This window comes from Coregonus lavaretus (assembly GCF_964263955.1).
Source record: "Coregonus lavaretus genome assembly, chromosome: 37".
Classification (NCBI taxonomy): Eukaryota; Metazoa; Chordata; class Actinopteri; order Salmoniformes; family Salmonidae; genus Coregonus; species Coregonus lavaretus.
This window is the reverse complement of record NC_140024.1, coordinates 10,076,117-10,102,909: the sequence shown is the minus strand read 5'-3', so window position 1 is coordinate 10,102,909 and position 26,793 is coordinate 10,076,117. Positions and strand designations below refer to the sequence as shown.

General features: G+C 46.5%; 1 protein-coding gene across 1 annotated transcript in view; it reads left to right on the top strand.

The window, feature by feature from the left end:
* Positions 1-26,793, top strand: part of LOC311111805 (piezo-type mechanosensitive ion channel component 1-like) — a 72,674-nt gene that overhangs the window by 42,969 nt on the left and 2,912 nt on the right. Inside the window, exons 6-47 of the mRNA XM_084154659.1 lie at positions 7,589-7,805; positions 8,460-8,673; positions 9,571-9,745; positions 9,838-9,945; positions 10,068-10,256; positions 10,388-10,648; positions 11,073-11,178; positions 11,469-11,650; positions 12,262-12,410; positions 12,704-12,862; positions 13,075-13,181; positions 13,386-13,549; positions 13,731-13,907; positions 14,514-14,639; positions 14,969-15,169; positions 15,287-15,491; positions 15,610-15,714; positions 15,905-16,061; positions 16,286-16,529; positions 16,661-16,757; positions 16,918-17,083; positions 17,256-17,345; positions 17,684-17,763; positions 18,085-18,156; positions 20,669-20,769; positions 20,943-21,072; positions 21,179-21,262; positions 21,391-21,563; positions 21,665-21,786; positions 21,957-22,115; positions 22,302-22,560; positions 22,985-23,173; positions 23,286-23,607; positions 23,746-23,869; positions 24,135-24,282; positions 24,613-24,827; positions 24,998-25,156; positions 25,291-25,438; positions 25,546-25,734; positions 25,937-26,029; positions 26,257-26,429; positions 26,613-26,735. Of these exons, the coding sequence (XP_084010785.1) occupies positions 7,589-7,805; positions 8,460-8,673; positions 9,571-9,745; positions 9,838-9,945; positions 10,068-10,256; positions 10,388-10,648; positions 11,073-11,178; positions 11,469-11,650; positions 12,262-12,410; positions 12,704-12,862; positions 13,075-13,181; positions 13,386-13,549; positions 13,731-13,907; positions 14,514-14,639; positions 14,969-15,169; positions 15,287-15,491; positions 15,610-15,714; positions 15,905-16,061; positions 16,286-16,529; positions 16,661-16,757; positions 16,918-17,083; positions 17,256-17,345; positions 17,684-17,763; positions 18,085-18,156; positions 20,669-20,769; positions 20,943-21,072; positions 21,179-21,262; positions 21,391-21,563; positions 21,665-21,786; positions 21,957-22,115; positions 22,302-22,560; positions 22,985-23,173; positions 23,286-23,607; positions 23,746-23,869; positions 24,135-24,282; positions 24,613-24,827; positions 24,998-25,156; positions 25,291-25,438; positions 25,546-25,734; positions 25,937-26,029; positions 26,257-26,429; positions 26,613-26,735 (6,662 nt within the window). The remainder of the gene's footprint in view (positions 1-7,588; positions 7,806-8,459; positions 8,674-9,570; positions 9,746-9,837; positions 9,946-10,067; positions 10,257-10,387; positions 10,649-11,072; positions 11,179-11,468; positions 11,651-12,261; positions 12,411-12,703; positions 12,863-13,074; positions 13,182-13,385; positions 13,550-13,730; positions 13,908-14,513; positions 14,640-14,968; positions 15,170-15,286; positions 15,492-15,609; positions 15,715-15,904; positions 16,062-16,285; positions 16,530-16,660; positions 16,758-16,917; positions 17,084-17,255; positions 17,346-17,683; positions 17,764-18,084; positions 18,157-20,668; positions 20,770-20,942; positions 21,073-21,178; positions 21,263-21,390; positions 21,564-21,664; positions 21,787-21,956; positions 22,116-22,301; positions 22,561-22,984; positions 23,174-23,285; positions 23,608-23,745; positions 23,870-24,134; positions 24,283-24,612; positions 24,828-24,997; positions 25,157-25,290; positions 25,439-25,545; positions 25,735-25,936; positions 26,030-26,256; positions 26,430-26,612; positions 26,736-26,793) is intronic.

Sequence of the window (26,793 nt, the reverse complement as noted above, 5' to 3'; positions counted from 1 at the left end):
AATTGCAATTTTTTCTTTTTTTACCAAATATTGCGATTTGACTTGCGATATAGGGCCTAGATCAAAACACTTGGGTGAACTGTTGGAATCGTAGAAATAGAATGATTTGTATTAAAAAGCATCAGCATCATTCTTGTTTGGAACCATCTGTTGACAGCATTTGACCTAACAGAACAGCATGCAAACATATAGTGGATCTAACAGCGAGGAGGAGGAACTGTGCTGCTTGACTGACGGGGCGGGCTTGGTCTGTGAAGCCGCAAGAGGAGAAATAAAACAGAGTTAACTAAAACAGGCGTTTGAGTGGCGTTTCAAAATATTGCATGCGATATGAATCTTTGCGATATGGATTTCGATGTGAATTCGATTAATTGTGCAGCCCTAACGCGCACACACACATTTCTCATGCGAGTGCTATGCACAATACCCCAGAAACACTTATATGGTAATACTCCAAGCCATATATAGAGTAGTGGGAATGGTCTTGTGTTGCGTATCACAGTGAGTCACAAACAACAGTCAGTGTCCCTGGCTTCTACTACTCAGGAAATGGAAGTTGCTGAGTCGCTGCTTCATGGGCTGCTATATATAATGGAACTTTAGAATGGTACATTCTTATGGAACGTTATGGCGCCCCTTGTCTCTGATTAAAGAGGAGGGTTATGACTGAGGTCTCTCTGATCACTGCCTCTGAGCTGGGCTGGCCATGTCCGCCTCACCCACGCGCTTGCCTCAAGCCCTTCCACACGGTTCATATTAACTTCATGTTTTGTGCACAACCGTTTCTTAGGTTAAAGAATTCTTTAGTAACAAACATATTTGTGTATAATTACTTCGCTTGAATCATATTCCAAAATTGCAGATTAAATATGACATCACGTTCAGAATAGTCACAGAATTTAAGCTCACAAGACGCACAACCGCATGCCTCCATGAAAGGCTATCTTTGTTTTGATGCAGCCAGATACTGCTGATAGCACTGTTGTGCAACCACTGCTAGTATGAACAGATTCACCTACTGTTCATACTAGCATGTAAATGTAATGTAAATGTAATGTAAATGTCAGCCTATGAGCAAGAGGACATACAGGTACTGGATGGCAGCATTATTCTCTATGGAACTGTATGCTCTGGATAAGAGCGTCTGCTAAATGACTAAAATGTGGTATGCTACAGTAGTTTAGTTTTACTGTGGTGTGTTGGTGTTTGTTGTGGTGTTACTGGGGCAGAGAGCGACACAGTGAGGTAATGGGGAGGTTCCCTCAGGCCTGGTGCTGGTGACAGAGGTAGCTATTGTTCTACCAGCTGAGTTGGTTTCCCGCTCTGCTTCGCAGTGTGGGAGGCTAGCCTAGCCTCAACCTGCCTGGGAGAGAGAGGGGCTCCCCAGACGTAATGCTGCCTCCTACCCATGGGCCTCTCTCACACACACACACACACACACACACACACACACACACACACACACACACACACACACACACACAGAGGTTTCACCAGTCAGTCTATTAGTGGAAGCTTTTTTCTTCCCTTTGTTGCTGACAGTCTCGACTGCTCTTCACTCTCCAGCCTATGTTGTACTTTCACTCTCATTTTTCTCTCTCTTTCACTCTTTTCTTTCTTTCTGTTGACTTGCACCATCTGAGCACACTCCCTGGACAGCTGCCAAGAGCGCAACAGCTTTCTGCTCGTAGCCAGGGCAACCACCCAAACAAACATAGCCTGCCCCAATCTGTGTGAAAAATGAAAAACGGCTCTATCAATTAACAAACACAACCAAACTGCTCTTGAGCCTCTTTGTCCACTCTCTGACAAGAACCTATTACATAGCTACAATTGGCAACCCTTTTTTTCAACAATTTCTCAAGTTTTGTTCTTCGTTAAGAGAACAGTCTGTTCTCCTGTCTTTCCTCTCTCTGTTAAATCTGTATGTCAGTCAGAATGTTCCTGCATACTGTATTATTTGCTTCAGAAGTGCTGTGCTGATTGAGGCAGCACTCTGACGATTGATTGCCATGTGTTGACTGAGTGCCAGGGGTTGCCCCTCTGCTCGTCTCAGACAATACGTCGTTCAGACAGACGCCCACTAGGGCTGAGCCCTGCCATTGGGTGCACTGCAGTTCTCCCTGACTGTACATGACTCAACATCAATTGAGCAGCGCTCTCCTTTCCCACACTCCCAGTTTCAGACCTGCACACACATCAAAAACAACATTCTCACAACATCTCTGTCACGTTGTTGTAACGTTCCCACCGCAACATTCTGCGGCTGTTCCTGTGTGTGCGAATGAGCGGCTGCCTCCAGCCAGAGAGGCTGAGACAATTGTCTTTGATGTGGCCGGGACTGGCTGTGGAGCCTGGTGGTGTTCAGCTGGGGAGACGGGAGACTGTGTGTTTGTGAAGTGGGCAGTTTGGGCACATCCTTTAACACATACAGTGTACCTCACCCCACCCTCTCATCATACAGCACTCACTGTCCCTCTGGCTCACATGGTTTCAATCAGAACTACAGTGGGGGAAAAAAGTATTTAGTCAGCCACCAATTGTGCAAGTTCTCCCACTTAAAAAGATGAGAGAGGCCTGTAATTTTCATCATAGGTACACGTCAACTATGACAGACAAAATGAGAAAAAAAAATCCAGAAAATCACATTGTAGGATTTCTTATGAATTTATTTGCAAATTATGGTGGAAAATAAGTATTTGGTCAATAACAAAAGTTTCTCAATACTTTGTTATATACCCTTTGTTGGCAATGACACAGGTCAAACGTTTTCTGTAACTCTTCACAAGGTTTTCACACACTGTTGCTGGTATTTTGGCCCATTCCTCCATGCAGATCTCCTCTAGAGCAGTGATGTTTTGGGGCTGTCGCTGGGCAACACAGACTTTCAACTCCCTCCAAAGATTTTCTATGGGGTTGAGATCTGGAGACTGGCTAGGCCACTCCAGGACCTTGAAATGCTTCTTACGAAGCCACTCCTTCGTTGCCCGGGCGGTGTGTTTGGGATCATTGTCATGCTGAAAGACCCAGCCACGTTTCATCTTCAATGCCCTTGCTGATGGAAGGAGGTTTTCACTCAAAATCTCACGATACATGGCCCCATTCATTCTTTCCTTTACACGGATCAGTCGTCCTGGTCCCTTTGCAGAAAAACAGCCCCAAAGCATGATGTTTCCACCCCCATGCTTCACAGTAGGTATGGTGTTCTTTGGATGCAACTCAGACAACACGACGAGTTGAGTTTTTACCAAAAAGTTCTATTTTGGTTTCATCTGACCATATGACATTCTCCCAATCCTCTTCTGGATCATCCAAATGCACTCTAGTAAACTTCAGACAGGCCTGGACATGTACTGGCTTAAGCAGGGGGACACGTCTGGCACTTCAGGATTAGAGTCCCTGGCGGCGTAGTGTGTAACTGATGGTAGGCTTTGTTACTTTGGTCCCAGCTCTCTGCAGGTCATTCACTAGGTCCCCCCGTGTGGTTCTGGGATTTTTGCTCACCGTTCTTGTGATCATTTTGACCCCACGGGGTGAGATCTTGCGTGGAGCCCCAGATCGAGGGAGATTATCAGTGGTCTTGTATGTCTTCCATTTCCTAATAATTGCTCCCATAGTTGATTTCTTCAAACCAAGCTGCTTACCTATTGCAGATTCAGTCTTCCCAGCCTGGTGCAGGTCTACAATTTATGTTTCTGGTGTCCTTTGACAGCTCTTTGGTCTTGGCCATAGTGGAGTTTGGAGTGTGACTGTTTGAGGTTGTGGACAGGTGTCTTTTATACTGATAACAAGTTCAAACAGGTGCCATTAATACAGGTAACGAGTGGAGGACAGAGGAGCCTCTTAAAGAAGAAGTTACAGGTCTGTGAGAGACAGAAATCTTGCTTGTTTGTAGGTGACCAAATACTTATTTTCCACCATAATTTGCAAATAAATTCATTAAAAATCCTACAATGTGATTTTCTGGAGAAAAAAAATCTCAATTTGTCTGTCATAGTTGACGTGTACCTATGATGAAAATTACAGGTCTCTCTCATCTTTTTAAGTGGGAGAACTTGCACAATTGGTGGCTGACTAAATACTTTTTTCCCCACTGTACATCTAAGGGAGGACAGGGGAGTCAGCAGTGGTTTGTCAGTAACATAAACTTTTGTAGAGGAGGATTAGTCTTCATGAAAACCCCAAGCATACTCCATGTGCAGCTCCAAAAACAGAATCACATTAGGTTGTACATGTAGCTAACCCTTGACCCTGTCCCCCCTGTTGATCCGGCGTGTGTGGGAGAGATGGTGTGCGGGTGACAGGTTGTGTATGTGTGTGAGGGATGGTGTAGTAAAGGGATGATGTACTATATGTGTGTGACAGGTTGGTGTGTGAGGAATGCCAGCCCTCTTAGCCCACCCAAAGCGGGATTCCTCAGTAATGAGAATCCCGTGGTCAGTGGTTGACTTCACACGCTGGGGGTGTAAATGACTCCCCTGGCTGGAGTCATGAAGGCCAGGCAGTCATCAGAGCAGCAGTATAGACCACAGAGGAGCCACTGGACGGTCAGGAGAAGAGAGGAGACATAATGGAGGGAAATAGGGATGGTGTGAGGGAAAGAGAGGGAGTGTATAACAGATGGAGCGAGAGAGAGGTGTGGGAGTGTCGGCGGCAGGGAATTATGTTGTTGATGATCTCTTGGGAGGAACCCTAGATGAAGGAATGTTCTGGGTGCTTGACCTTTCTGCCTCTAACAACACTTCCCCTAGACAATCATAAGACCTCGCTTGAAGGATAGAGAGGCGTCTGAAAGAAGGGAAAAGTTAGTGAGAGGCAAGCATCTGTCTAGAGAGATACTTCTGGTCATAGGATGAGAGAGAAACTGTATTAATAAAACATGAGGGAGAGGGGGGAGAAAGAGGCCTACTTTCCTTTTATCTGTCTTTTGATGATTCTACCATGGAGCAGTCAGCAGCACACAGATTAACCCTAATGCTTAAAGGTTAAGACTACAGGGACTCCAGGTAATTGGACTACCACACACTCTGCCTCTTATGTACAGTATTCCATCATTGAGAATAATGTTACTGATGCTTAAGATAGTACATTCTTAGAAGAAAATGCATTATCTAGAACCTAAAACGGTTCTTCGGCTGTCCCCATAGGAGAACCCTTTGAATAACCCTTTTTGGTTTCAGGTAGAACCCTTTTGGTTTCCATGTAAAACCCTTTCCACAGAGGGTTCTACCTGGAACCAAAAAGGGTTAACCTATGGGTACAGCCGAATAACCCTTTTGGAACCCTTTTTTCTAAGAGTGTATGGGCACACTGGGTAACTGGTAGTTGAGATGTGTTTAGGTGCAGGGTTTCTAAGCACATGATGAGACTATAGAGATGTTTGTCAGGGAGTGTCCCCTTTCCTCTATTCCACACATCAATAGTTATCTTTCTCTTCCCAGACTCAAACACAGCATTATAATCTCTGTCTCCTACTGCCTGTTATTCCATTTGGGACTGTAACGGAGTGAGACAGCCGATGGCTGGTTGTCTCATGCCAGCGAAGTCAACCAATGAGAGCTTTTAGATAGCAGCGTTTAATGAAACCACACACAACAAACGAGCCCAGATTCTGAAGGAGATTATTAAAAATCGTTAGTTCTGCGTAAGTATTATGACTTTACATTTAATTCATTCTGAGAAAGAAAGTAAATCAGGTTATGAAGCATTTACATTTATTAATGGTGGAAAAACCTTTTACATTTATATTTTCAAGTGTCACGCTAACCTTTTTATAGTGTCATGCTACCCCAACCTCTTGTGACCTATTAAATGAATCCTGGTGTCCTGAACCGTATTCAATGACACAGAATCTTATGGAGCAGATAGATACCATGTTTGAGACTCTTCCCTCTGGTTGGTTGGTTGATGGATTTTTCTATTGCATCTTTTCATGACCCTCATGATAATCAATGTCACACATGTACTTACAGTACAGTACAGTACAAACACAAATACACTCATACACATTAAGGTTAGGAGCAGTGGACAGACAGGATTCCAGGCCCAGTGTATTTATACGAGGGGAAACACAGTGGAATTAGATATATGCGCAACAGGACGTGACTACTCAGGCCAAGGGAATAACCAGGTCCGAATTGTGGCAACAGATGCCACCTGTTGTTGGCACGTTAATGTGATGTGACAGATGAGGTGCCGGGCATGTTTGTAAAGCTATGTTATAAATCCCTATCACAGTATCACAGTATTAGCCCACCCAGGCCCAGTGTTGTGTTATCCCCCTGCGGCTGGGGTGCTGATCAGGGAGGGATGTGAATGATACTGTGACCTCAGTATCATGTGACTAATGTCCCAGTTACATCTGGCCCTCTGACACACTCCTGTCAGTGATGCCAATACATTTACCACATCATTCACAGTGTCAGAGGGAAATGACAGCTATGAGTGCTGCAAGCACCCTTAGGGTATGCTCTTAGCAGTTTGCGGAATGAACTATGAATCCCCCTCTCGTTCTCGCACGTTGGTACAGTGCGCCAACCTAACACCTGTGACTGACAGGTGGTTTCCTCCACACCCCATTAGATCTGTCTCTCCTGATAACCTGAGGTTAGAGTGACAGTATGGCCACTCTGTTGTGCTCTGGGCTCTGTCGTCTAGTTTGTGTAGTCATCCTCTCAGTGGGAACATTCTCCGTCATGGCCGCCGGTCTAGGCCAAGATGCCTCCGGACCGCTACTGAGAAAAGAGACACTGCCAAAAAGAAGAAAAGACAGACAGTACATAGGTCACCATGGTAACAACACAGAACCTGGTAAACAGTCTCACCGATTAGTTTTATAAGACTTCCCATGACACACCTGATTTCTCCAGAATCGTCACAAAGGGCACATCAACTTTGTGTTTTTGAGGGGTTTGCTTGGCAGGTCTCTACATAAAAATATGTCGTAAAATTGATGACACTTTTATTGACTATTGCGCCATAAAAGCATAACATTGTTACCAGCCTGTCCAGGCAAATTACGTTTGTAACTATGTTATCATTTCTGTAATTTGTGTTTATAATCTTATCTGTGGTGCCAGTCTTTTTCCCTAAGCTGGAACAGACACTGTATGCTTTCCTCTGGCCAACTCTGGGACTCTAGTGTGTAAAGGATAGTAATGAACATAGGGCCCCAGTTAGAAAGTGATCCCTATGAGTGTGTAATGTGCCATGTCAGTTTTACCTTTTACAATGTTGATCTACTGCATGTACGTAACTATAAATAACTTGAATAGTATTGCATATGAATGGCTGATGGTCATTCTTTGTGCCAGGTTCTTGTCATAGAAGTTAAGTGCTCTTGTTAATGGGATACAGATAGCGTTGGATCTGAGATTTACAGTACTGTTGACATTACACTTTATTGAAGTATTTGTTCTCTTAAGTTTTATTGTGCAATTGCTGCTGGCTTTGTGCTACAGGGCTCCCTTGCTAAATAGACCATGGTCTCAATGGGACTCCCTGCTTAAATAAAGGTTAAATAAAAACATTTATGAATTAGATTTACGAATATCAGTTTACATTTGGCTCATGCTTTGGTTCTTTCCAGACAGAGGATGGGTTGGAGACAAAGGAGGGTGAAGAGGAGGAGGAGGAGGAAGAGGAGGGAGATGAGGAAGGCATGTCGTCTCCCAGTGATCCTGGGAATGCCGTGGTTTCCGCGGCAACTCGTGCCAAGCAGCTGGCGGCCCGGCTCCGAGCCACAGCCCAGAAGGTCCTGAGGGACCTGGGCCGGATCCTGGCCATCACCCTGCTGGCCCTGGCTGGTGAGAACTGGAGGGAGGAGAGTGTAGAGTGGTGTGGAGTCAAGGGAATAACCCCTGTTTACTGCTTCATTATAAAAGGAAATTAATATACTGGTAATAATTGATTTATTTGTGAAATAAATCTTAAATAATTCTACACATTTTGGGCGGAGAGAAATGTTTGCCGTTTTTAATATGATATCTGAGTGAGACTGACTAACAAAATCAATGGGGCCCCCACGGGGTCTAATTCGACCTTGATTACTAAAAGTTTACATAGCTGGCTACTAGACAAATTTACCAATAAAAAAAAAATAGCTGACATGGGCTAATTGAGTTACTAGCAGTGGCTGACATAACAAGAGAAAAACTGTTGATGCACAACCAAATTTCTAAATTGCACCTTTTGTATTCTACTATTCTACCTCACAACAGTAAGTTGAGACCCTGACTGAGTTCCCCCAAAAATATAATGTATTTTTATTTGTAGGGGGAACATTGATCTGAGGGCCTTCAAAGGGTGGCGGGCCATGGCCACCAGTTACCCATCCCTGCATTAAAGTATGGGGGAACTGCTTGAAGATATCCATGTATGGTTTGTTGTTTTTGAGAGACGACGTGCATTATTGTTGTATTGTGTTGATAAAGTCCCTCGCCTATATCTCTGTTCCCCAGGCATCACGTTACCCTCGGCCTTCTCTGCAATCTACTTCCTGCTGTTCATCGGCGTGTGCACATGGTGGGCCTGCCACTTTCCCATCAGCCACCTAGGCTTCAACGTGCTGTGTGTGATGGTGGGCTTTTTCACGGCGGGCCACCTGGTGTGTCTCTACTTGTACCAGTGCCCCATTGCCCAGGGCATCTTGCCCCCTGCCAGCCTGTGGGCCAGGTCAGTGCCCCTCCCCACCGCTAGTGAAATAAGTCATTCTATTCCATTTTAGTCATTGTATTTCATGTCTCCAGTACCTACCCAGCTTTACTTTTCACAGGGACTGGCAGCAGCCATAGCGATGCTCCTGGTTGGCACACTACCTCAAGATTATGATTCAAACATTGATTCAGAAGTGATTTGTACACTGACTCCTTGGCTCACAAGCTTCTGAAACATATAATCTTTTTGGGGTTGTGATTTTGTTGAGACAGTTGCAGACTGCACTCTTACTAAACAGCAGATGAGTGGAACTGAGACAGTTCTCAGTTTTGTTTCATAGTTCTCAGTATCGAAGGAGGGGGAAGAAAAGGAATGGAGTGAAATGAGAGGGGAGGAGTGAGACTGAAAGCTATGTGAGGAAATACTGGCAAGTTGTTTTTAGAATATTACCAAATGCCCTCCCCCCCATTCGTCTCATTCTCTCTTACACCTGGGATGTGATACAGGGTGGTGGGGTGGGGGTGATGAAGCCGTTCTGTAGCATTCCATCTCGGAGTCTCAGGGTTTTGGCATAGGATGCTTAAGAGAGATAGAGGAGGGGGATAGAGGGGGAGAGATATGTACTGCTGTTATCAATGCCTCCCAGGTGGAGACACCTGTGATCTTTCTTTCGCTCTCTCCTTCTTTATCTTCACCTCTCTACCTCTGGCTCTTAGCCACGCTCAGCAATCAACATTAGAAGTCAGTTCCAGCCCACAAATATAACCTGACATTTCCCCTGCCTTGAAACTATAATCAATGGGTGTCATGGCAGGGTGAACCCAGGGCTAAACTGTGCAATAAAGTTTACATCATCTGATGACGTTTCACAGAGAAACCATGTTTACATTCCCTCTCACCTCTTCTCAACCCCAGACTGTTTGGCCTCAAGGATATCGTCAAACCTGGCAACTGCTCCGCCTCCTATGACCTCATCCTCAACACGGAGCATGATTGGCCGGTGTATGTCAACCCCGGGATCCTGCTTCTCCTGTACATCACCATGGCAACGGTCCTGAAGATCAGCAGCCACCATAGATCAGCTGACAAGGTACTGACATCAGCACTCAAAGGCATGAAACATACTTGTCTGTCTTGATTGACATGTGCTGCTTACTGAATCAGTACTTGCTTATATGACAGGGTGAGGAGGGGGCCCAGCTGGTCAAAGGAACAGAGGCTGGAGGAGAAGAGGAGGTGGAACTGAAGCCCTGGTCCGCTCAGAGACGACCCAGCCAGGACGACACTGAGGTGGGCATGAGATACCTGATTGCACCCCTGCCCTGCTCCATGCTGTCCAATGCACTACTGTCCGCCATTCCATGACTGTGTGTTGGTGTTGTTTATAAAGGTGTGTTGTGTATGTGTTCCAGCACATGCTTCTGTCTATTGGGGAGTCTATGGAGAGCACAGGAGATGGCGTCACCAATGGCTCCAGTCATCAGGACTTGGGCCCAGGGCTCAGTAGCGCCCCCGATGGACAGCACGGGGACCACCCTCTGCACCTGCTGGGTAGAGTGGTCATGCAGCAGAGCTACGTGTGTGCTCTCATCGCCATGATGGTAACACTGAACTCTTATTCACATTCTAAATGTATCCTCTCTATGAGCGCTATTGGGATATTAGGCTATGTTCCAAGTGAGGGTATGTCATGTCTTACCTGAACTCCATCTCCCATGATGCCCCCCTGCAGGTGTGGAGCATCACCTACCACAGCTGGCTGACGTTCGTGCTGCTGCTGTGGGCGTGTCTGATCTGGATGATGCGTGCGAGGCGCCACTTCGCCACGCTGTGCTCTCCCTTCATCCTGCTCTACGGCCTGGCCCTCTGCTTCCTGCAGTACGTCTGGGCCATGGAGCTGCAGCCGGAGCTGCCCCGTACCGTGGGCACCATGAGCCTCAGGCAGCTGGGTCTGGACCGAGCCCAGTACCCCTGCCTCCGCCTGGGGGCCATGGTGAGGAGAGAGGGGGTAGGGGTGGAGGGGACCGGGTCAGCAGTGGCACAGAGGCTCTGGGAAATGTCAATGAATGCAGCCTGTTAAGTGCCTACAGGAAATTGATATTGCAGTAATCTGTATTCTGAAGACTGTAGTGCTGTTATAAACATGTCCCCAAGATATTATTTAGTGCATACCTGAAAAGTTCACCCACTCAACAAGTATTTTGGGTAAAACATGCCTGTCACATATGCTCTTTTGGCTATTTAACAGTATATGCTCATACTTTCCATATGATTTAAAGCTGTGAGAAAGGCACTTAAAAGTGCGGTCCTGCAGTCAATCTCCCAAACAGTGTCAAGACTGTACTCCAATGGTGGCTAATTTCACATCTCTCTTCTCCGCTCCTCTCTCCCTCTGTCTGTTTTGTTGATCCTGTCAGCTGCTGTACACACTGACGTTCTGGCTGCTCCTGCGCCAGTCAGTGAAGGACAACTTCAGCAGGAAGAAGAGCAGGTCTGCCCCTCTACAGGAGGTCACCACTGGAGGTGAGAGGGACCACTTCTGATTCACACACTCTCTACACAATAAAGTACTTCACGAAAGTTATGAAGTTCCCAGGTGTGTGCTTTAGTATGGTCTGGCCCAGTAACATTCTCTCCCACTGTCTACATTTTACATTTGAGTCATTTAGCAGACACTCTTATCCAGAGCGACTTACAGTAATGAGTGCATACATTTTCATACTGACTGTGAATCATGTGTACCCTACAGTATGGCAGTGTCTTCAGTTCAGTTTGGTTAGTAACAAGGTGCTCTTCTCCCTTCGGGTCCACAGAGGAGAGCGGGCGGAACGAGTCGGTTCTGAAGTTTGTGGGCAGACTGGTGATGAGCTGCTATGCCAAGTACTGGATCTACGTGTGTGGAGGCATGTTCATCATGGTCAGCTTCGCTGGCAAGCTGGTGGGCTACAAGATCATCTACATGCTGCTCTTCCTGCTTTGCCTCTGTCTCTACCAGGTATGTAGGGACCATCAGTCCAGGGGTCACACTCTAAAGTCCTTTAAACTATGACCCCATCCTGAACTCCTTGTGATTTCCATATTACAATACTATAATACTACTCCCGAGTGGCGCAGCGGTCTAAAGCACTGCATCTCAGTGCTTGAGGCGTCACTACAGACCCTGGTTCGATTCCAGGCTGTATCACAATCGGCCGTGATTGGGAGTTCCATAGGGCGGCGCACAATTGGCCCGGGTTTGGCCGGTGTAGGCCGCCATTGTAAATAAGAATTTGTTCTTAACTGGCTTGCCTAGTTAAATAAAGGTTAAATAAATATTACAATACTACTTTATTGGTCCAACTGCTACTTCGTACATGTGTTTTCTCCTCTGCTCTGCTCTCAACCCTCCACACAACATACAAGCATGAGAGTAACACAGGGTTAGCCAAAGTGCAGCACACAACAAACTGGTTTTATATGGCAAATTGCCCCTGGTCGCACTGGGGATAACTCCATTACCTCGATTTGACCTGTGGTCAAACTGACCGGTCATTGACATTTTAATGAATGTTGTTGTTGTCCACCCCCACCGTCACTGTCACTGTTACTGTGACCCTATACCCTCAGGTGTACTACTCTCTGTGGAGGAGGCTGCTCAAGGCCTTCTGGTGGCTGGTAGTGGCCTACACCATGCTGGTGCTCATCACCATCTATACCTTCCAGTTTGAGGACTTCCCTGCCTACTGGAAGAACTTCACCGGCTTCACTGAACAGCAGTACGTTCCCCCCACCTCACTGTGTGGTCAAGACTAATACACACTTTCTTATTAGGTTTCTCATTATGTTTGATGATGAAGTGGCCTATATTAACATCAATCTGGGTTCAAGGATGTGGTTTTTACTGATTTAATCAGGAATTCCTAAATATCATCAATTTCCACACCAATATCTAGTTTTTCCAGATTTCCTACGTTGTCCTGATCACTCCCATCTGGGTTTGAGGTGTACTATGAGTACAGTAGAAACCTCTGGAAATTGAAGCGAGTCCTGCACCTCTGTCTCCCTGCAGGCTGGCTGACATCGGCCTGGAGACCTTTAAACTGACCGAGTTGTTCACCAGCATCCTGATCCCAGGCTTCTTCCTGCTGGCCTGCATCCTGCAGCTTCACTACTTTCACAGACCCTTCATGAGGATCACAGACCTGGACCACGTCACGCCCATACACGGGTACGCTCGTCTCAGGCTCCTCCCACACAGTATGACTCACTGCCGGACAGAGGATAATAGATAACGTCCTCGTCAAAAGTCCATGTAATAACGTCCATAGTAAATGAGTTCAGTTGTGTGCTGTCCATCTCATTTAATATCACTGCCAGAGAAAGCCGTTGTCCACCTGCAGAAACAATATCCTATATGATGACACTATTTTGATCCCACAGGAAGAAGAAGAGCCACAGACCAGAGGTCCTCCGCTGTGCTGATGGGGCTGTGTTTGAGGAGGAAGATCTGGTGACAGATCTGGGGGATGACGAATCAGAGGATGATGGTGGGCACAAATGTTGTGGTAATGTTGTTGAGCTTAATGCAGAGTCTCCTGCAGCCCTTAATACAATAGATTTCTATAGTGCTTTTCTAGGACCCAAAGACTACTTACAATTGTACAAACAAAAACAGTACAAGGCAAGTGTTTCTGTATTTGTGGCATGTCTATAATGATGTCTCGCTCTCTTTCTCTATATCTGCTGTACAGAGATGATGCCCAGTAAGTGGGGTTTGGTGGTGAACAGGCTGATGGTTCTGTTCAGGAAGTTCTCTGACACACTGACCCAGATCCAAGTGTTAATCTGGAGGGTCCTGGAGCTGCACATCCTCAAGATGGTGGCCTTTTTTGTGGTCTGGGTGGCTCTGGGAGAGGTCAGTAGTCCACAGCAGTCATCTGTTACAGTCTATTATGTACCGTGTGAATTTGGAACCAAGACCTTATCCCCCCCTGTTTTTCTGTCTTTCTCTTCTCTTCTCTCTATCTCTCTCTATCTCTATCTCTATCTCTATCTCTATCTCTATCTCTATCTCTATCTCTCTCTGTCTGTCTCAGCCGTCTGTGATGAACCTGGTTCTGGTGGTGCTCTGGGCGTTTGCCATGCCTTACTCCCGCTTCCGCCACATGGCCTCCTGTCTGTCCACCGTCTGGGTCTGCATCATCATCGTCTGCAAGATGCTCTACCAGCTCAGCATCGTCGACCCTGTCGAGTACACCAACAACTGCACTGTGGTGAGACACCAGTCTGGAAAGACACACACACACAGTGGAGTACAGATGAATGTGTACAGAGCTCTCTGTTTATATTGATAGCGTTCTCACACACTCCTGCTGCCAGCGTTCTGCTGAGTGCACACTATGCTAGTATTTACCCCTGGTGAGAAGCGAAGACCTTGGTGCTAATTACAGCCAGTTTCATGTGTGAATTCTGTTGACGTGTTTAGTCTCGCTGCTTTACGGCTGTTTAGAGAAGAACAGCCTTTTGTTTAGTTTTTCTGTGATTTGCAGCGAGACGTTCTGGCTGCAGTTCCTCAGTCTCATATACACTCGCTCTCTCCACTTTCTTTCTTTCTTTCTCTCTCTCTCTCTCTCTCTCTCTCTCTCTCTCTCTCTCTCTCTCTCTCTCTCTCTCTCTCTCTCTCTGTCTCTGTCTTTCTCTCTCAATTCAATTTCAATGTAAGGGCTTTATTGGCATGGGAAACATATGTTAACATTGTCAAAGCAAGTGAATTAGATAGTAAACAAAAGTGAAATAAACTCTCTCTCTCATTTCTCTCTCTCTCTCGCTCTCTCATTTCTCTCACTCTCTCTCCATTGCGCTCTTTTTTTCCATTATAGCCCTTGGCCAATGAAACCAATCTGAAAGATTCTGAGGTCCTGAACTCCACTCTGTACAGAGAGCCTGTAGACCCGGCCAACTGGTTTGGCTTCAGGAAGGATGCCACCGTACTGGGCTATAGCAAGGTGAGATCAATGCTCTTCGATCTTGACGTCTCTCAAGGGGACAGTCTTTTACTGTGATTATAAAGTAATGTTATTGAGCTATTTTCGTCGTCGTGATTAATTTTTTATATGTGTACTAGGCAGGGTTGGGGTCAATTCCGTTTCAATTCAGGAAGAACACTAAAATTATAATTATTCAATGCTTTTCAATGAGGAACATTTTAAAATTAGAATTTTGTTTACTTTCTGAATTGACTGGAATTTAAATGGAATTGACCCCAACTTTGGTACTAGGTCAAATAACAATTGGACTGGACCTAGCTCATGCTGTCTTGTTTGTGTCCTTCCAGAACCACCTGCTGGTGCTGATGCTGCTGGTGTTTGAGGCCACAGTGAACCGCCACCAGGCCCACCACTACAGGCAGCAGCAGAGGTCCCCTCCCCTCATCCCAGCCATCTTCCCCCAGGCCACCAGAGACACCCTGGACCAGGGCCTGCTGGCCTGCATCAAGTACCTACTCAACTACAGCTTCTACAAGTTTGGCCTGGAGGTAGGCCTCTTGCTGCTGTTTGGAGTTACTATACAAAAGCATGTTGGTGTATTTCTCTATACTTTTGGATTCCTCTCATATCTTTCATGTCTTTTTCTATCCATGTGTCATTCCAAGATCTGCTTCCTGATGACGGTGAATGTGATTGGCCAGCGGATGAACTTCCTAGTCATAATCCATAGCTGTTGGCTGGTGACCATCATGGTACGGCGTCGCCGGGCGGCCATCGCTCAGATCTGGCCCAAATACTGCCTGTTCCTCAGCATCTTCATGATCTACCAGTACATACTGTGTGTGGGCATTCCCCCTGCACTCTGTATAGGTGAGTGGGGATCATTAGTCTCCATGTATCTCCATTGTTGCCAGCCTCCCAGTAGCAATACAACAACATCACCTTCTTTACCGACAGTACCTGACAGTGTATCTCTCTCCCTCTAAAGACTACCCCTGGCGATGGAACACCCCCATCATAATCAACTCGGCGCTCATCAAATGGATCTACCTGCCAGACTTCTACACCATCCCCAACTCCAAGAACCTCATTGGTGAGTCTCCTGCCTCATCTGACCCCTGACCTCAGTGATATTGTGGCTTACTAACGCTACGACCTGTGTTTTGACTTTAAAATATCCTGGTCATAGATGCATAATATCAAAAATGGTTAATTAGTAATTTGATGATGATGTGTTCCTCCTGTTTGATGCTGATGGTTGAGTCTGTATCTGGTCCCTCCAGCGGACTTTGTCCTCCTGATGTGTGCCTCCCAGCAGTGGAAGGTGTTTGAGGATGAGAAGAGGGAGGAGTGGATGGTTCTGGCTGGAGAGAACACAGACGACCCTAACCCCATGGACGATCGACCTTTCAATCCTGCCCCCAACTTCATCAACTGCAGGTACTGTATGACCAAACACCGAGAACAACTGACCTAACAGCAGTTATAACCACACTCATCCTCTTCATACCCTTCAGGCATTATTATGAGGGGCAGGAGTTTTTCCTGACCATGCGACCTGACCAGGAAAAACTCTGGGCACTAATTATTATACATCCTCAACTACACCTACCAGTATACAGTATCAACATTAACTCTCATCTCTCTCTCCCCCTCTCCTCCAGGTGTTACCTGGACATGGCCAAGGTGCTGGTGTTCCGTCACATGTTCTGGTTTGTCTTGTCGGTGGTGTTTGTGACGGGGGCCACCAGGATCAGTGTGTTCGGCCTGGGTTACCTGCTGGCCTGCTTCTTCTTCCTGCTCTTCGGCACCAAGCTGCTCAGGAAGCCCTCCCGCACGCGCCTGGTCATGTGGGACTGCCTCATCATCTACAACGTGGCCGTAATCATCTCCAAGAACATGCTGTCTGTGAGTGGCTATGCACCTCGCTGTGGACAACCACATACTGTAACCATAAGCCTATACAGGGTGGAAATAAACGTTGTTAGGTGAACTGTTATGTTTGTATACATTTAAGTGAGAGTGTGTTGTGTCCCCAGATCTTGGCCTGTGTGTTTGTGGTGGAGATGCAGAAAAGTTTCTGCTGGGTGATCCAACTCTTCAGTCTGGTCTGCACAGTCAAGGGCTACTACGACCGTGAGTACTCAACACATAAAGATAGATACAGTTGTTTTATCTCTGAGTGAACACAAGTCACCCTCCAAATTGGCAGGAAAACAATGATTATCAAGTCATTTGTCTGAGCATAATAGAATAACCAAAGCGGACGTTGTATGCTTGTGTGTGTCTCCTACAGCTAAGCGTGTGAGTGATAAGGCGTGTACTCTGCCTGTAGAGGAGGCAGGGATCATCTGGGACAGTATCTGCTTCTTCTTCCTCCTGCTGCAGAGGAGAGTGTTCCTCAGCTGCTACTTCCTGCATGTGACAGCCGACCTGCAGGCCTCTGCCCGCCAAGCCTCCCGGTGAGCACTGGTCTCCACAGCACCCCCTGGAGGGCACCCTAAGAGCCACGACAGTCCCCTGCAACTGCCACAGTGTTTTGATAGACTCACGCTGATACTGTTTTACTGTGTGTTCAGTCTGTATATACTGTATGGAAACATGTTGTGTTGACCTGCTGTTTGATTGTGACAGGGGCTTTGAGCTGTTCAGGGCCAGCATTGTGAAGAACATGCGCTTCCACCAGGAAGTAGAGAAGAAGTCCCTCTCGCAGCTCAAGAGATCGTGAGTAACCATTAGAAATTACCGCTTTCCATGTTTTCAACACATGGAGACATTCCTCATGTATCAAGCCAAAACGGGCTAATGAGAGAGACAGATCTCATAAGTAGCCCATAGCCAGGAATAGCCACTAGCCAGGCCAATAATCTCCCTCTGCACATGTCTGATGAATGTGACAGCAGATGGACTCTCTGGAAAACACATGTCCAAAACCAAGATGGTAGTGTGGTCAAGTGCCATATGTGACTGCTTAATCATATACAACTAATGTAGAAAACTGAGCAAAGAGAAGAATGAGAGATAGAGTGATGACATCAGAATATGTCTGCCCTTCCCCTCAGGATGGAACGGATCCGCTCCAAACAGGAGAAGTGTAAAGAGTGCCGTCGGAAGTCAGACACCAAGGCGGATCCGGCATCAGGTACTCAACTTCATTACGCTATACTGATCCGGCAGGTATGACATTTTAGTCATTTAGCAGACGCTCTTATCCAGAGCGACTTACAGTTAGTGAGTGCATACATTTTTCATACTGGCCCCCCATGGGAATCAAACCCACAACCCTGGCGTTGCACGCGCCATGCTCTACCAACTGAGCTACAGGAGGCTACAAATGAGTTTGGTTTGGACTTGTGCTCTCACTGTCAAGTAATTCAACAACCCATCGCTGCAGATGATGGTTTGAGAGTGTTTGTGTTGTGTGTGTTTGGTAAAGCCTGAGGCCCTTCATCTCACCCCACAGAGCCACAGAGGGAAAAGAGGAGCCACAAGCGTGGCAAGAAGTGGCAAGAGCCCTGGCTGGACCATGCTAAAGGTTTGCTCCATATCCCACCACTATATATCCCTCTGTCTGTGTCTATGTCAGTGCCAGACTGACTCTCTCCACGTCTCTCCATCTCTACAGTATCTGACCCCACATTTATCTCACACCAAGTGCTTAAGTGGATGTGTTTGTGGATGTGTTTGTGCATGCAGCTGCTTGTCGTGTACCTGTATGTGCATGTTCCAGATGTGTCTATGAGCATCCATGTAAAGTGCCTTCGGAAAGTATTCAAACCCCTTGACTTTTTCCACATTTTGTTACGTTACAGCCTTATTCTAAAATTGATTAAATAAATAAAAATCCTCAGCAATCTACACACAATACCCCATAATGACAAAGCCAAAACAGGTTTTTAGAAATCTTTGCAAATGTATTTAAAATAAAAAACAGAAATACCTTATTTACATACTGTAAGTATTCAGACCCTTTGCTATGAGACTCGAAATTGAGCTCAGGTGCATCCTGTGTCCATTGATCATCCTTGAGATGTTTCTACAACTTGATTGGAGTCCACCTGTGGTAAATTTAATTGATTGGACATGATTTGGAAAGGCACACACCTGTCTATATAAGATCCCACAGTTGACAGTGCACGTCAGAGCAAAAACCAATCCATGAGGTCGAAGGAATTGTCCTTAGAGCTTCGAGACAGGATTGTGTTGAGGCACAGATCTGGGGAAGGGTACCAAAAAATGTCTGCAGCATTGAAGGTCCCCAAGAACACAGTAGCCTCCATCATTCTTCAATGGAATAAGTTTGGAACCACCAAGACGCTTCCTATAGCTGTTCGTCCGGCCAAACTGAGCAATCGGGGGAGAAGAGTTTTGGTCAAGGAGGTGACCAAGAACCCGATGGTCACTCTAACAGAGCTCTAGAGTTCCTCTGTGGAGATGGGAGAACCTTCCAGAAGGACAACCATCTCTGCAGCACTCCACCAATCAGGCCTTTATGGTAGAGTGACCAGATGGAAGCCACTCCTCAGTAAAAGGCACATGACAGCCCGCTTGGAGTTTGCCAAAAGGCACCTAAAGACTCTCAGACCATGAGAAACAAGATTCTCTGGTCTGATGAAACCAAGATTGAACTCTTTGGCCTGAATGCCAAGCGTCACGTCTGGAGGAAACCTGGCACCATCACTACGGTGAATCATGGTGGTGGCAGCATCATGCTGTGGGAATGTTTTTCAGTGGCAGGGACTGGGAGACTAGTCAGGATCGAGGCAAAGATGAACGGAGCGAAGTACAGAGAGATCCTTTCTGAAAACCTGCTCCAGAGCGCTCAGGACCTCAGACTGGGGCGAAGGTTCACCTTCCAACATGACAACGACCCTAAGCACACAGCCAAGACAATGCAGGAGTGGCTTCGGAATAAGTCTCTGAATGTCTTTGAGTGGCCCAGCCCGAGCCCGGACTTGAACCCGATCGAACATCTTTGGAGAGACCTGAAAATAGGTGTGCAGCAGCGCTCCCCATCTAACCTGACAAAGCTTGAGAGGATCTGCAGAGAAGAATGGGAGAAATTCCCAAAATACAGGTGTGCCAAGCTTGTAGTGTCATACCCAAGAAGACTCAAGGCTGTAATTGCAGCCAAAGGTGCTTCAACAAAGTACTGAGTAAAGAGGTCTGAATACTTATGTAAATGTGATATTTCCGTTTGTTATTTTTAATAAATTAGCTAAAATTTCTAAAAGCCAGTTTTTGCTTTGTCATTATGGGGTATTGTGTCAATTTTTGAATAAGGCTGTAACCTAACAAAATGTGGAAAAAGTCAAGGGGTCTGAATACTTTCCGTGCCTGTGCACACTCTGTCCTCTGTAATGCAGCTGTGTCTGACCGACTTCTTCTGGAAGGTCATCCAGTCAGTTAGAATCACATCATTACCCGAGGCTGTGTCCCAGGATGCCCTTAGCTCAAATAAAATACCTTCCCTCTGTCTGCCTCAGGAGGTCCCGAAATTAGATTTGTCTGGGCTCTTTGATATTGAAATAGGAGTATTTTTCTCCTGCAGTGAGCGGCATCTGATGTCTTCTGTCTATTGGGGAAATGGTTGGCTGAGCCGGCCTGTACTGTTTACGTGCACTGTCAGAAATCTGGAAGAGTTTGCCTTAGGACAGAACCAATCAGAGTTTGTCAAACAGTTTATTAGCCGACCTGTAGTGTTTTCATAATGGAATAGGTCTTACGCATATTTCTCTATACTCTTTGAATTGCAGCTGCAGTCCAGTAGAGGATCGTAATCTCCCGGTATTTTTGGCCTGTCTTTCCCCACATCTGTTTTCATTATTTCCTTCCTCAGACAGAACTGCATTGTCCAGTGCTGCTAGTCAGTTTTTTTTGTTTCTGTTTTGTTCGAAAATCAGGCACTAAACACTCCTGGGTTGTAGTGGTCTCAGTCTATATGAGTTATGACTAGTTGTACTACCGGTAAATGCATTCACTACCCAAGGGTCTGTCCTGTCCCCATGTATTAATATGATGTGGATGGTTTCTGTTTACCTCTGCAGTGTTGCATTCTGGAGATTACTACCTGTTTGAGTCGGACAGTGAGGAGGAAGAAGAACTATTTTCAGAAGAAAAAAAGCCTCAGAAACAGACTGCCTTTCAGGTGAGTTCACCTTACAGACATTAAACACAGCCTCTGCCACCACAACATTTTCACAGCGCTAAAATGCACTGAAATGAGCAAAAACAACAATATTACTCAAAATACTCCAAAGCTTGCTTTTCACAATGGAGTATTGAAGCATGTGAATTCCTCCTGCCCCCCTGTGCCCACAGCTGGCGTACCGGGCGTGGGTGACCAGTGCCAAGGCAACGCTGAGAGAACGCCAGGAGAGACAGAAAGAACAGAGGAGGCTGGAAAGAGAGGAGAGACGGCAGAGGGAACAGGACAGCTCTCCAGCATCAGGTCAGAGATCACACACACACACACACACACACACACACACACACACACACACACACACACACACACAAACAAACACACAGTGATTAACTTGTTTTTTCTGTTACAGGTCATGAAGGTAGTGTTGAATTTGATGAAAGTATCTCACACGAAGAGATAGATGACAATGACGAACTTGAAGGAGAGGGCTCAGGTATTTTGGGGGTTTATTTAATAATGTAGGCTACATATTTTGGCCATATAGCGCCATTTATTCATTAAGTTTCACACATTTTATTGTCTGTATGACCTAATGCAATGTAATCTCATGCTGTGCTCCAGGGAAGGCAGACATCGTGCAGAGGATCCTGGACATCCTCATGTTGCTGTGGATCGTGTTCCTGGCCATGGTGGACGGCCTAACGGAGTGGCTCAACCTCATCACCAAGCAGTACGTGGACACCTCCACTGTGCTGTGCAACGAACGCTACCTCCTCATACACAACGTCAGCCAGGTCAGTTATAAGGTACCTCCCACACCCAGAAGTCATCTACTTCTAGGGGGCACTGTCCCAGCATGACCAGTGATGGACCCTAACCCTGTAGTGTTTGACAGGGGCCTCTGAGGGAGCCTATGGAGGATCAGCTGTCCCAGGGCAGCGAGAGCCCCACTATGGAGACTTGTCTGGGAGACACAGAGGGAGACACAGACCACGTGAATAGAACCAGTGCCACCAGGTTGGTGACGGTGATAGCCCATTTAACCTGTTGGACACATTGAATATTAAATATCTCTTTTGAGGGAGGAACAGAATTTAACTGAAGAATGTCCTTTTCTTACTGGTTTGTAATCATCTATAATTCAGTCAGTGTTAAGTGTTATTGCTGACCTGTGTGTTATGTTGTAGTGGGTTGGAGCTGGAGGAGCTGAGCGAGCGTGAGCGTCATAGCGGCACCACCCTGTGTTGTTCAGAGCCCACTCTGGAGCTGCTGGGGGAGGAGCCAGAACCACAGCACAAAAGCCACTACCGCCACTCCAGGACCGCCAGTGAGATGCTCACTGACAGGTACTGACGTATACGTTACAATGTTCCCAGAAAATCTCGACAGTTGACATGCTACAGACCCCAGCTTGCAGCCTGATCGATTTCCTTTCACGACACAGACTGCCAACTGTCCCCACGTATCAGCTTGTGTATGTCCTGTGTGTACGAACTGTACTGACCCCCATGTCTCGATTCCCCCTAACTCAGCCAGTTCTTTGTGGAGGAGTTGGTCCAGTGTAGAGAGTTCTACTCCTCTCAGAACCGCCTGCTGAAGCTGCAGTTTGCCCTGTACAACCTCCTGGCTGCCAACTCCGAGCTGGTGTGCTACTTCATCATCGTGCTCAACAACATGGTGACGGCCTCCGTCATCTCAGTGGTGCTGCCCATCCTCATCTTCCTCTGGGCAATGCTGGCCGTGCCACGCCCCACCAAGAAGTTCTGGATGACCGCTATTGTCTACACTGAGGTGGGTCGCTGTTGGGTTGAAAATGCTGGTACCAAGACAGAGCTGGTTTATGCATTGTTATTGTTGCACTGATGTAGTATGTTAGTGCATACCTATGCAAGCCTGTTGAGACAGCCGTTGCATAGGTGCAGACGCTTACTATCTTGTCCATCTTCTTGCCTTCGTTGGCTAAAGTGGTGTAAACATTGCGTAAGATGTGAAGTATGTAATGTGTAAGATCTTTTTTATTGAACACCTGGTGTAAACCAACGGTAGAAACCAAATAGCAGTCTAGATTGCCCGACCCTAATTTAGGGCTTTATTTCACACTGTTCTCGTTCCAGGCTGTTAGCTTTACAAAAATAAATACAAAAATCACAGTATTTAACAGATGCTCATGTATGTTTCTCTCTGCATTGTTCCGGTTTGTTCCGGTTCTACTCAGGTCATGGTGGTGGTTAAGTACCTGTTCCAGTTTGGTTTCTTCCCGTGGAACAGTGTATATGAGCTCACACTGAACGAGGACAAGCCTTTCTTCCCTCCTCGTATCCTGGGCCTGGAGAAAACTGATAACTACATCCGCTATGATCTGCTGCAGCTGCTGGTTCTCTTCTTCCATCGCTCACTGCTACAGGTATACCAGTCCACCATAAAACTCTCAGCCAGGACTCTGTTGGCCTTGACATTTATAATTATACGTTTATACCACAAGATTTGGTTAAATACTCTTCACTGTCTCTCATCAGCGGTATGGCCTGTGGGACCAGGAGTGTGCTCTGGAGGAGAAGCCCTCTCGGCCATCAGAGGAGGCCAACAAGAAGGAGGAAGGAGAAGGGGAGGAGGTGGAGGTGGAGGTCCATTCCAGCCTAGGACCCAGCCTCATGGACCTGGAAGAACTCAAACCGGACCAGGACCAGAAGGCCGAACCAGAGCCTGGATCAGAGCCTGAACCAGAGCCCAGCACCAGCTTAGCCCCCACCCCAGAGCTGCCCCCCAGCCTGCCTGTGGAGGGACCCAAGAAGAAGGGCAGCATCATGCGCTTCCGCAAGAAAAAACAACTAAGCAAAGGTCATTTAAAGAAACAATAGAGGGGAGAATGAAGACATTCATGAATGAATGGCTTGGGATTTCAGAATAGGAGTGTGTGTCCTTATTACTGCCCTCCTCAGTTACAGTGAAATGATTTGTATTCTGTTTGGATTCTAGAAGCCTTAGATATCAAGGCTGAGAAGAAGGCGCAGAAGAAGAAGCAGAAGGGTAAACGTAGAGAGGCAGCCAGTAAGAAGCTGATAGCAGTGGGAGAGAAGATCAAGCACCTCACCATCACCGCGTAAGTACACAGGAGTCACTCACAGGAAAGTACACAGGAGTCACTCACAGGAAAGCTCGTCAGACAATGCAGTCCTCACACAATTACATAACCAGTGAATTATATAGTGTTATTATGGTTTATAAATCATTCTGTGGGTTTTGATTTGCATTTAGAAGTGTAGTTGGTTGTGACGTGATTACTGTGCTGTATGAATCAGCGGTTCTCTATAATCTTGCCATATTTGGGCATGAACGGTGATTTGATTTCCCAATCTTCTTTGTAGTGTGCGAAATGTCTACAAGCCTTGTCACGAATTCTTCAGCGACATCTTACATGCACCGTACCGTGCTGCCACTGATGTCTACGCCCTCATGTTCCTCACTGACGTGGTGGATTTCATAATCATTGTCTTCGGTTTCTGGGCCTTTGGAGTGAGTACTGTTTATATGACTGCAATGAATGCACTTTCTGTCCGAGGCCACTCTTGACACACAATATTTCCTTGTGCCGGCACAAGCTCTCAAACCTTTCAAACCTCTCAAATACAGTTCCGATATTGTATTACTCCTTATTGCATCACCACCTACACGTTATTTACATTTACATTTACATTTACGTCATTTAGCGGACGCTCTTATCCAGAGCGACTTACAAATTATTCCGATTAAACCATTAAAACACAATCTCTAGAAGCTCTGTACTTGGTCCCAGGATACTATAATAGCATTCTGTGGACTAAACGGTTGCCCATTGTACCTCAGAAACACTCAGCCGCAGCGGACATTGCTTCCACGCTGTCAGAGGACCAGGTGCCCGAGGCCTTCCTAGTGATGCTGCTCATCCAGTTCAGCACCATGATCATCGACCGAGCCCTCTACCTCCGCAAGACCGTCCTGGGGAAGCTCATCTTCCAGATCATCCTGGTGTTCGGCATCCACCTCTGGATGTTCTTCATCCTGCCTGCTGTCACTGAGAGGTGAGGAAGAGGAAGGTGTGTCCGCAGAGTGATACATCTCATTACATCATGTCTATTTAATCACACTATGTTTGTCTATCTTCATGATGTTCTACAGTCCTGAAGCAGTGTGTCTATTGCATCATTTCTCTGAGGTGTATACTGAAGTGTGTTTCCCTCTGTCCTCTCAGGATGTTCAGTCAAAACTCGGTGGCTCAGCTCTGGTACTTTTTCAAGTGTATCTACTTTGCCCTGTCGGCCTATCAGATCCGCTGTGGCTACCCCACCCGAATCCTGGGCAACTTCCTCACTAAGAAGTTCAACCACCTCAACCTCTTCCTCTTCCAGGGGTGAGTCTGTCCATTCATCTCCTCCTCTGCCACACCATATGGTATGTTTGAGTCAAGGAGTCTCCCTGTTCAGGGAGGTGATGGGATGAGGTTGGGTACTGGTACAGGGTGATATTGTCTGTCTGTGCTTTCAGGTTCCGCTTGGTGCCTTTCCTGGTGGAGCTCCGGGCAGTGATGGACTGGGTGTGGACTGACACCACTCTGTCCCTCTCCAACTGGATGTGTGTGGAAGACATCTACGCCAACATCTTCATCATCAAGTGTAGCCGTGAGACAGAGAAGGTACAAAAACCTCTAGGTTACAAATGTAGTTGATAAAATCACTTGCTATCTATTGTAGTGTGTGATTAGGCCAGCAGTTCTTACAGCTGGTTCCTCTTCATCCTCAGAAATACCCTCAGCCCAAAGGCCAGAAGAAGAAGAAGATAGTGAAGTATGGGATGGGAGGACTCATCATCTTCTTCCTCATCTGCATCATCTGGTTCCCGCTGCTCTTCATCTCATTGGTCAGATCGGTTGTGGGCGTGGTCAATCACCCTGTGGATGTCACAGTGACCGTCAAGCTGGGAGGATATGAGGTAATTACTGGGGGGAAAATTATAAGTGAGCACAGTTTACACTCTATGGGCCCTGGACCCATGCTGCCCATGGTCATCTTCAATGGCAAGTCTAGTCCAGCACTAAAAAGCAAGCAATGGAGAATCTATGGAAGATACATTTGAAATGTGCTCATGTTAGAGTTGTTGTACTGAAACATTTAACCATTGTCCCTCTCCATAGCCCTTGTTCACCATGAGTGTCCAGCAGCAGTCCATTCAGTCCTTCACTGAGGAGGACTACAACAAACTCACCACCAACTTCTATGACAATGCTGTACGTAATACCTCCAACCCTACTGTAAAGAGCTGAACTCATTTCCTTCCCTTGGGTGCCCTGTTTTAGATTATAATTAAACAAAATGTGTACAACTGTGTAACCGTGAGTAAGTGATCCCTGTTGAATGATGAATACAACAAACATGAACTTGAGCTCCGCTGCTCTCCATTTGCCTCAGCGGTAGGTAGTTGTAACTTCTGAGTGTCTGTGTGCGTCTCCTGCAGAGGGCTATGCAGTTCATCACCCTCTACAGCTATGAGGACATAGTGACAGCTAATATCGAGGGTAGCTCCGGGTCAGTGTGGAGGATCAGCCCACCTAGTCGACAGGAGGTGGTCAAGGAGCTGCTGGGCAGCCCTGTGGACATGACCCTACGCCTGGCCTGGACCTTTCAGAGGTCAGCTGGGTGTGTGGGGGGTGTGTGTGTGTGTGTGCGTGTGTGTGCGTGTGTGCCCACCTGTATGTGTATGCACCTGTTTGTGTGTTTTTAAGTAGTTGTAGAAGTAAAAACATTTGCTTATGCAATTGCCCTGTGGTTTTCTATAGTATTTATTGTATTTTTGTCTGTCTCTTTCTTCAGGGACCTTGGCAAGGGTGGCACTGTGGAGCACACGTCTGACAAGTACTCCATCGATCTGGAACCAGGCAACCCAGTCAGAGCAGACCTTGCTTCACTGCTAGTGGGGAACCGCACAGACCCAGTGTATGTTCTGCTCTCTACTCAAAGTCAAATGTAGTATTTCAATTTATGTTGTGAGAAA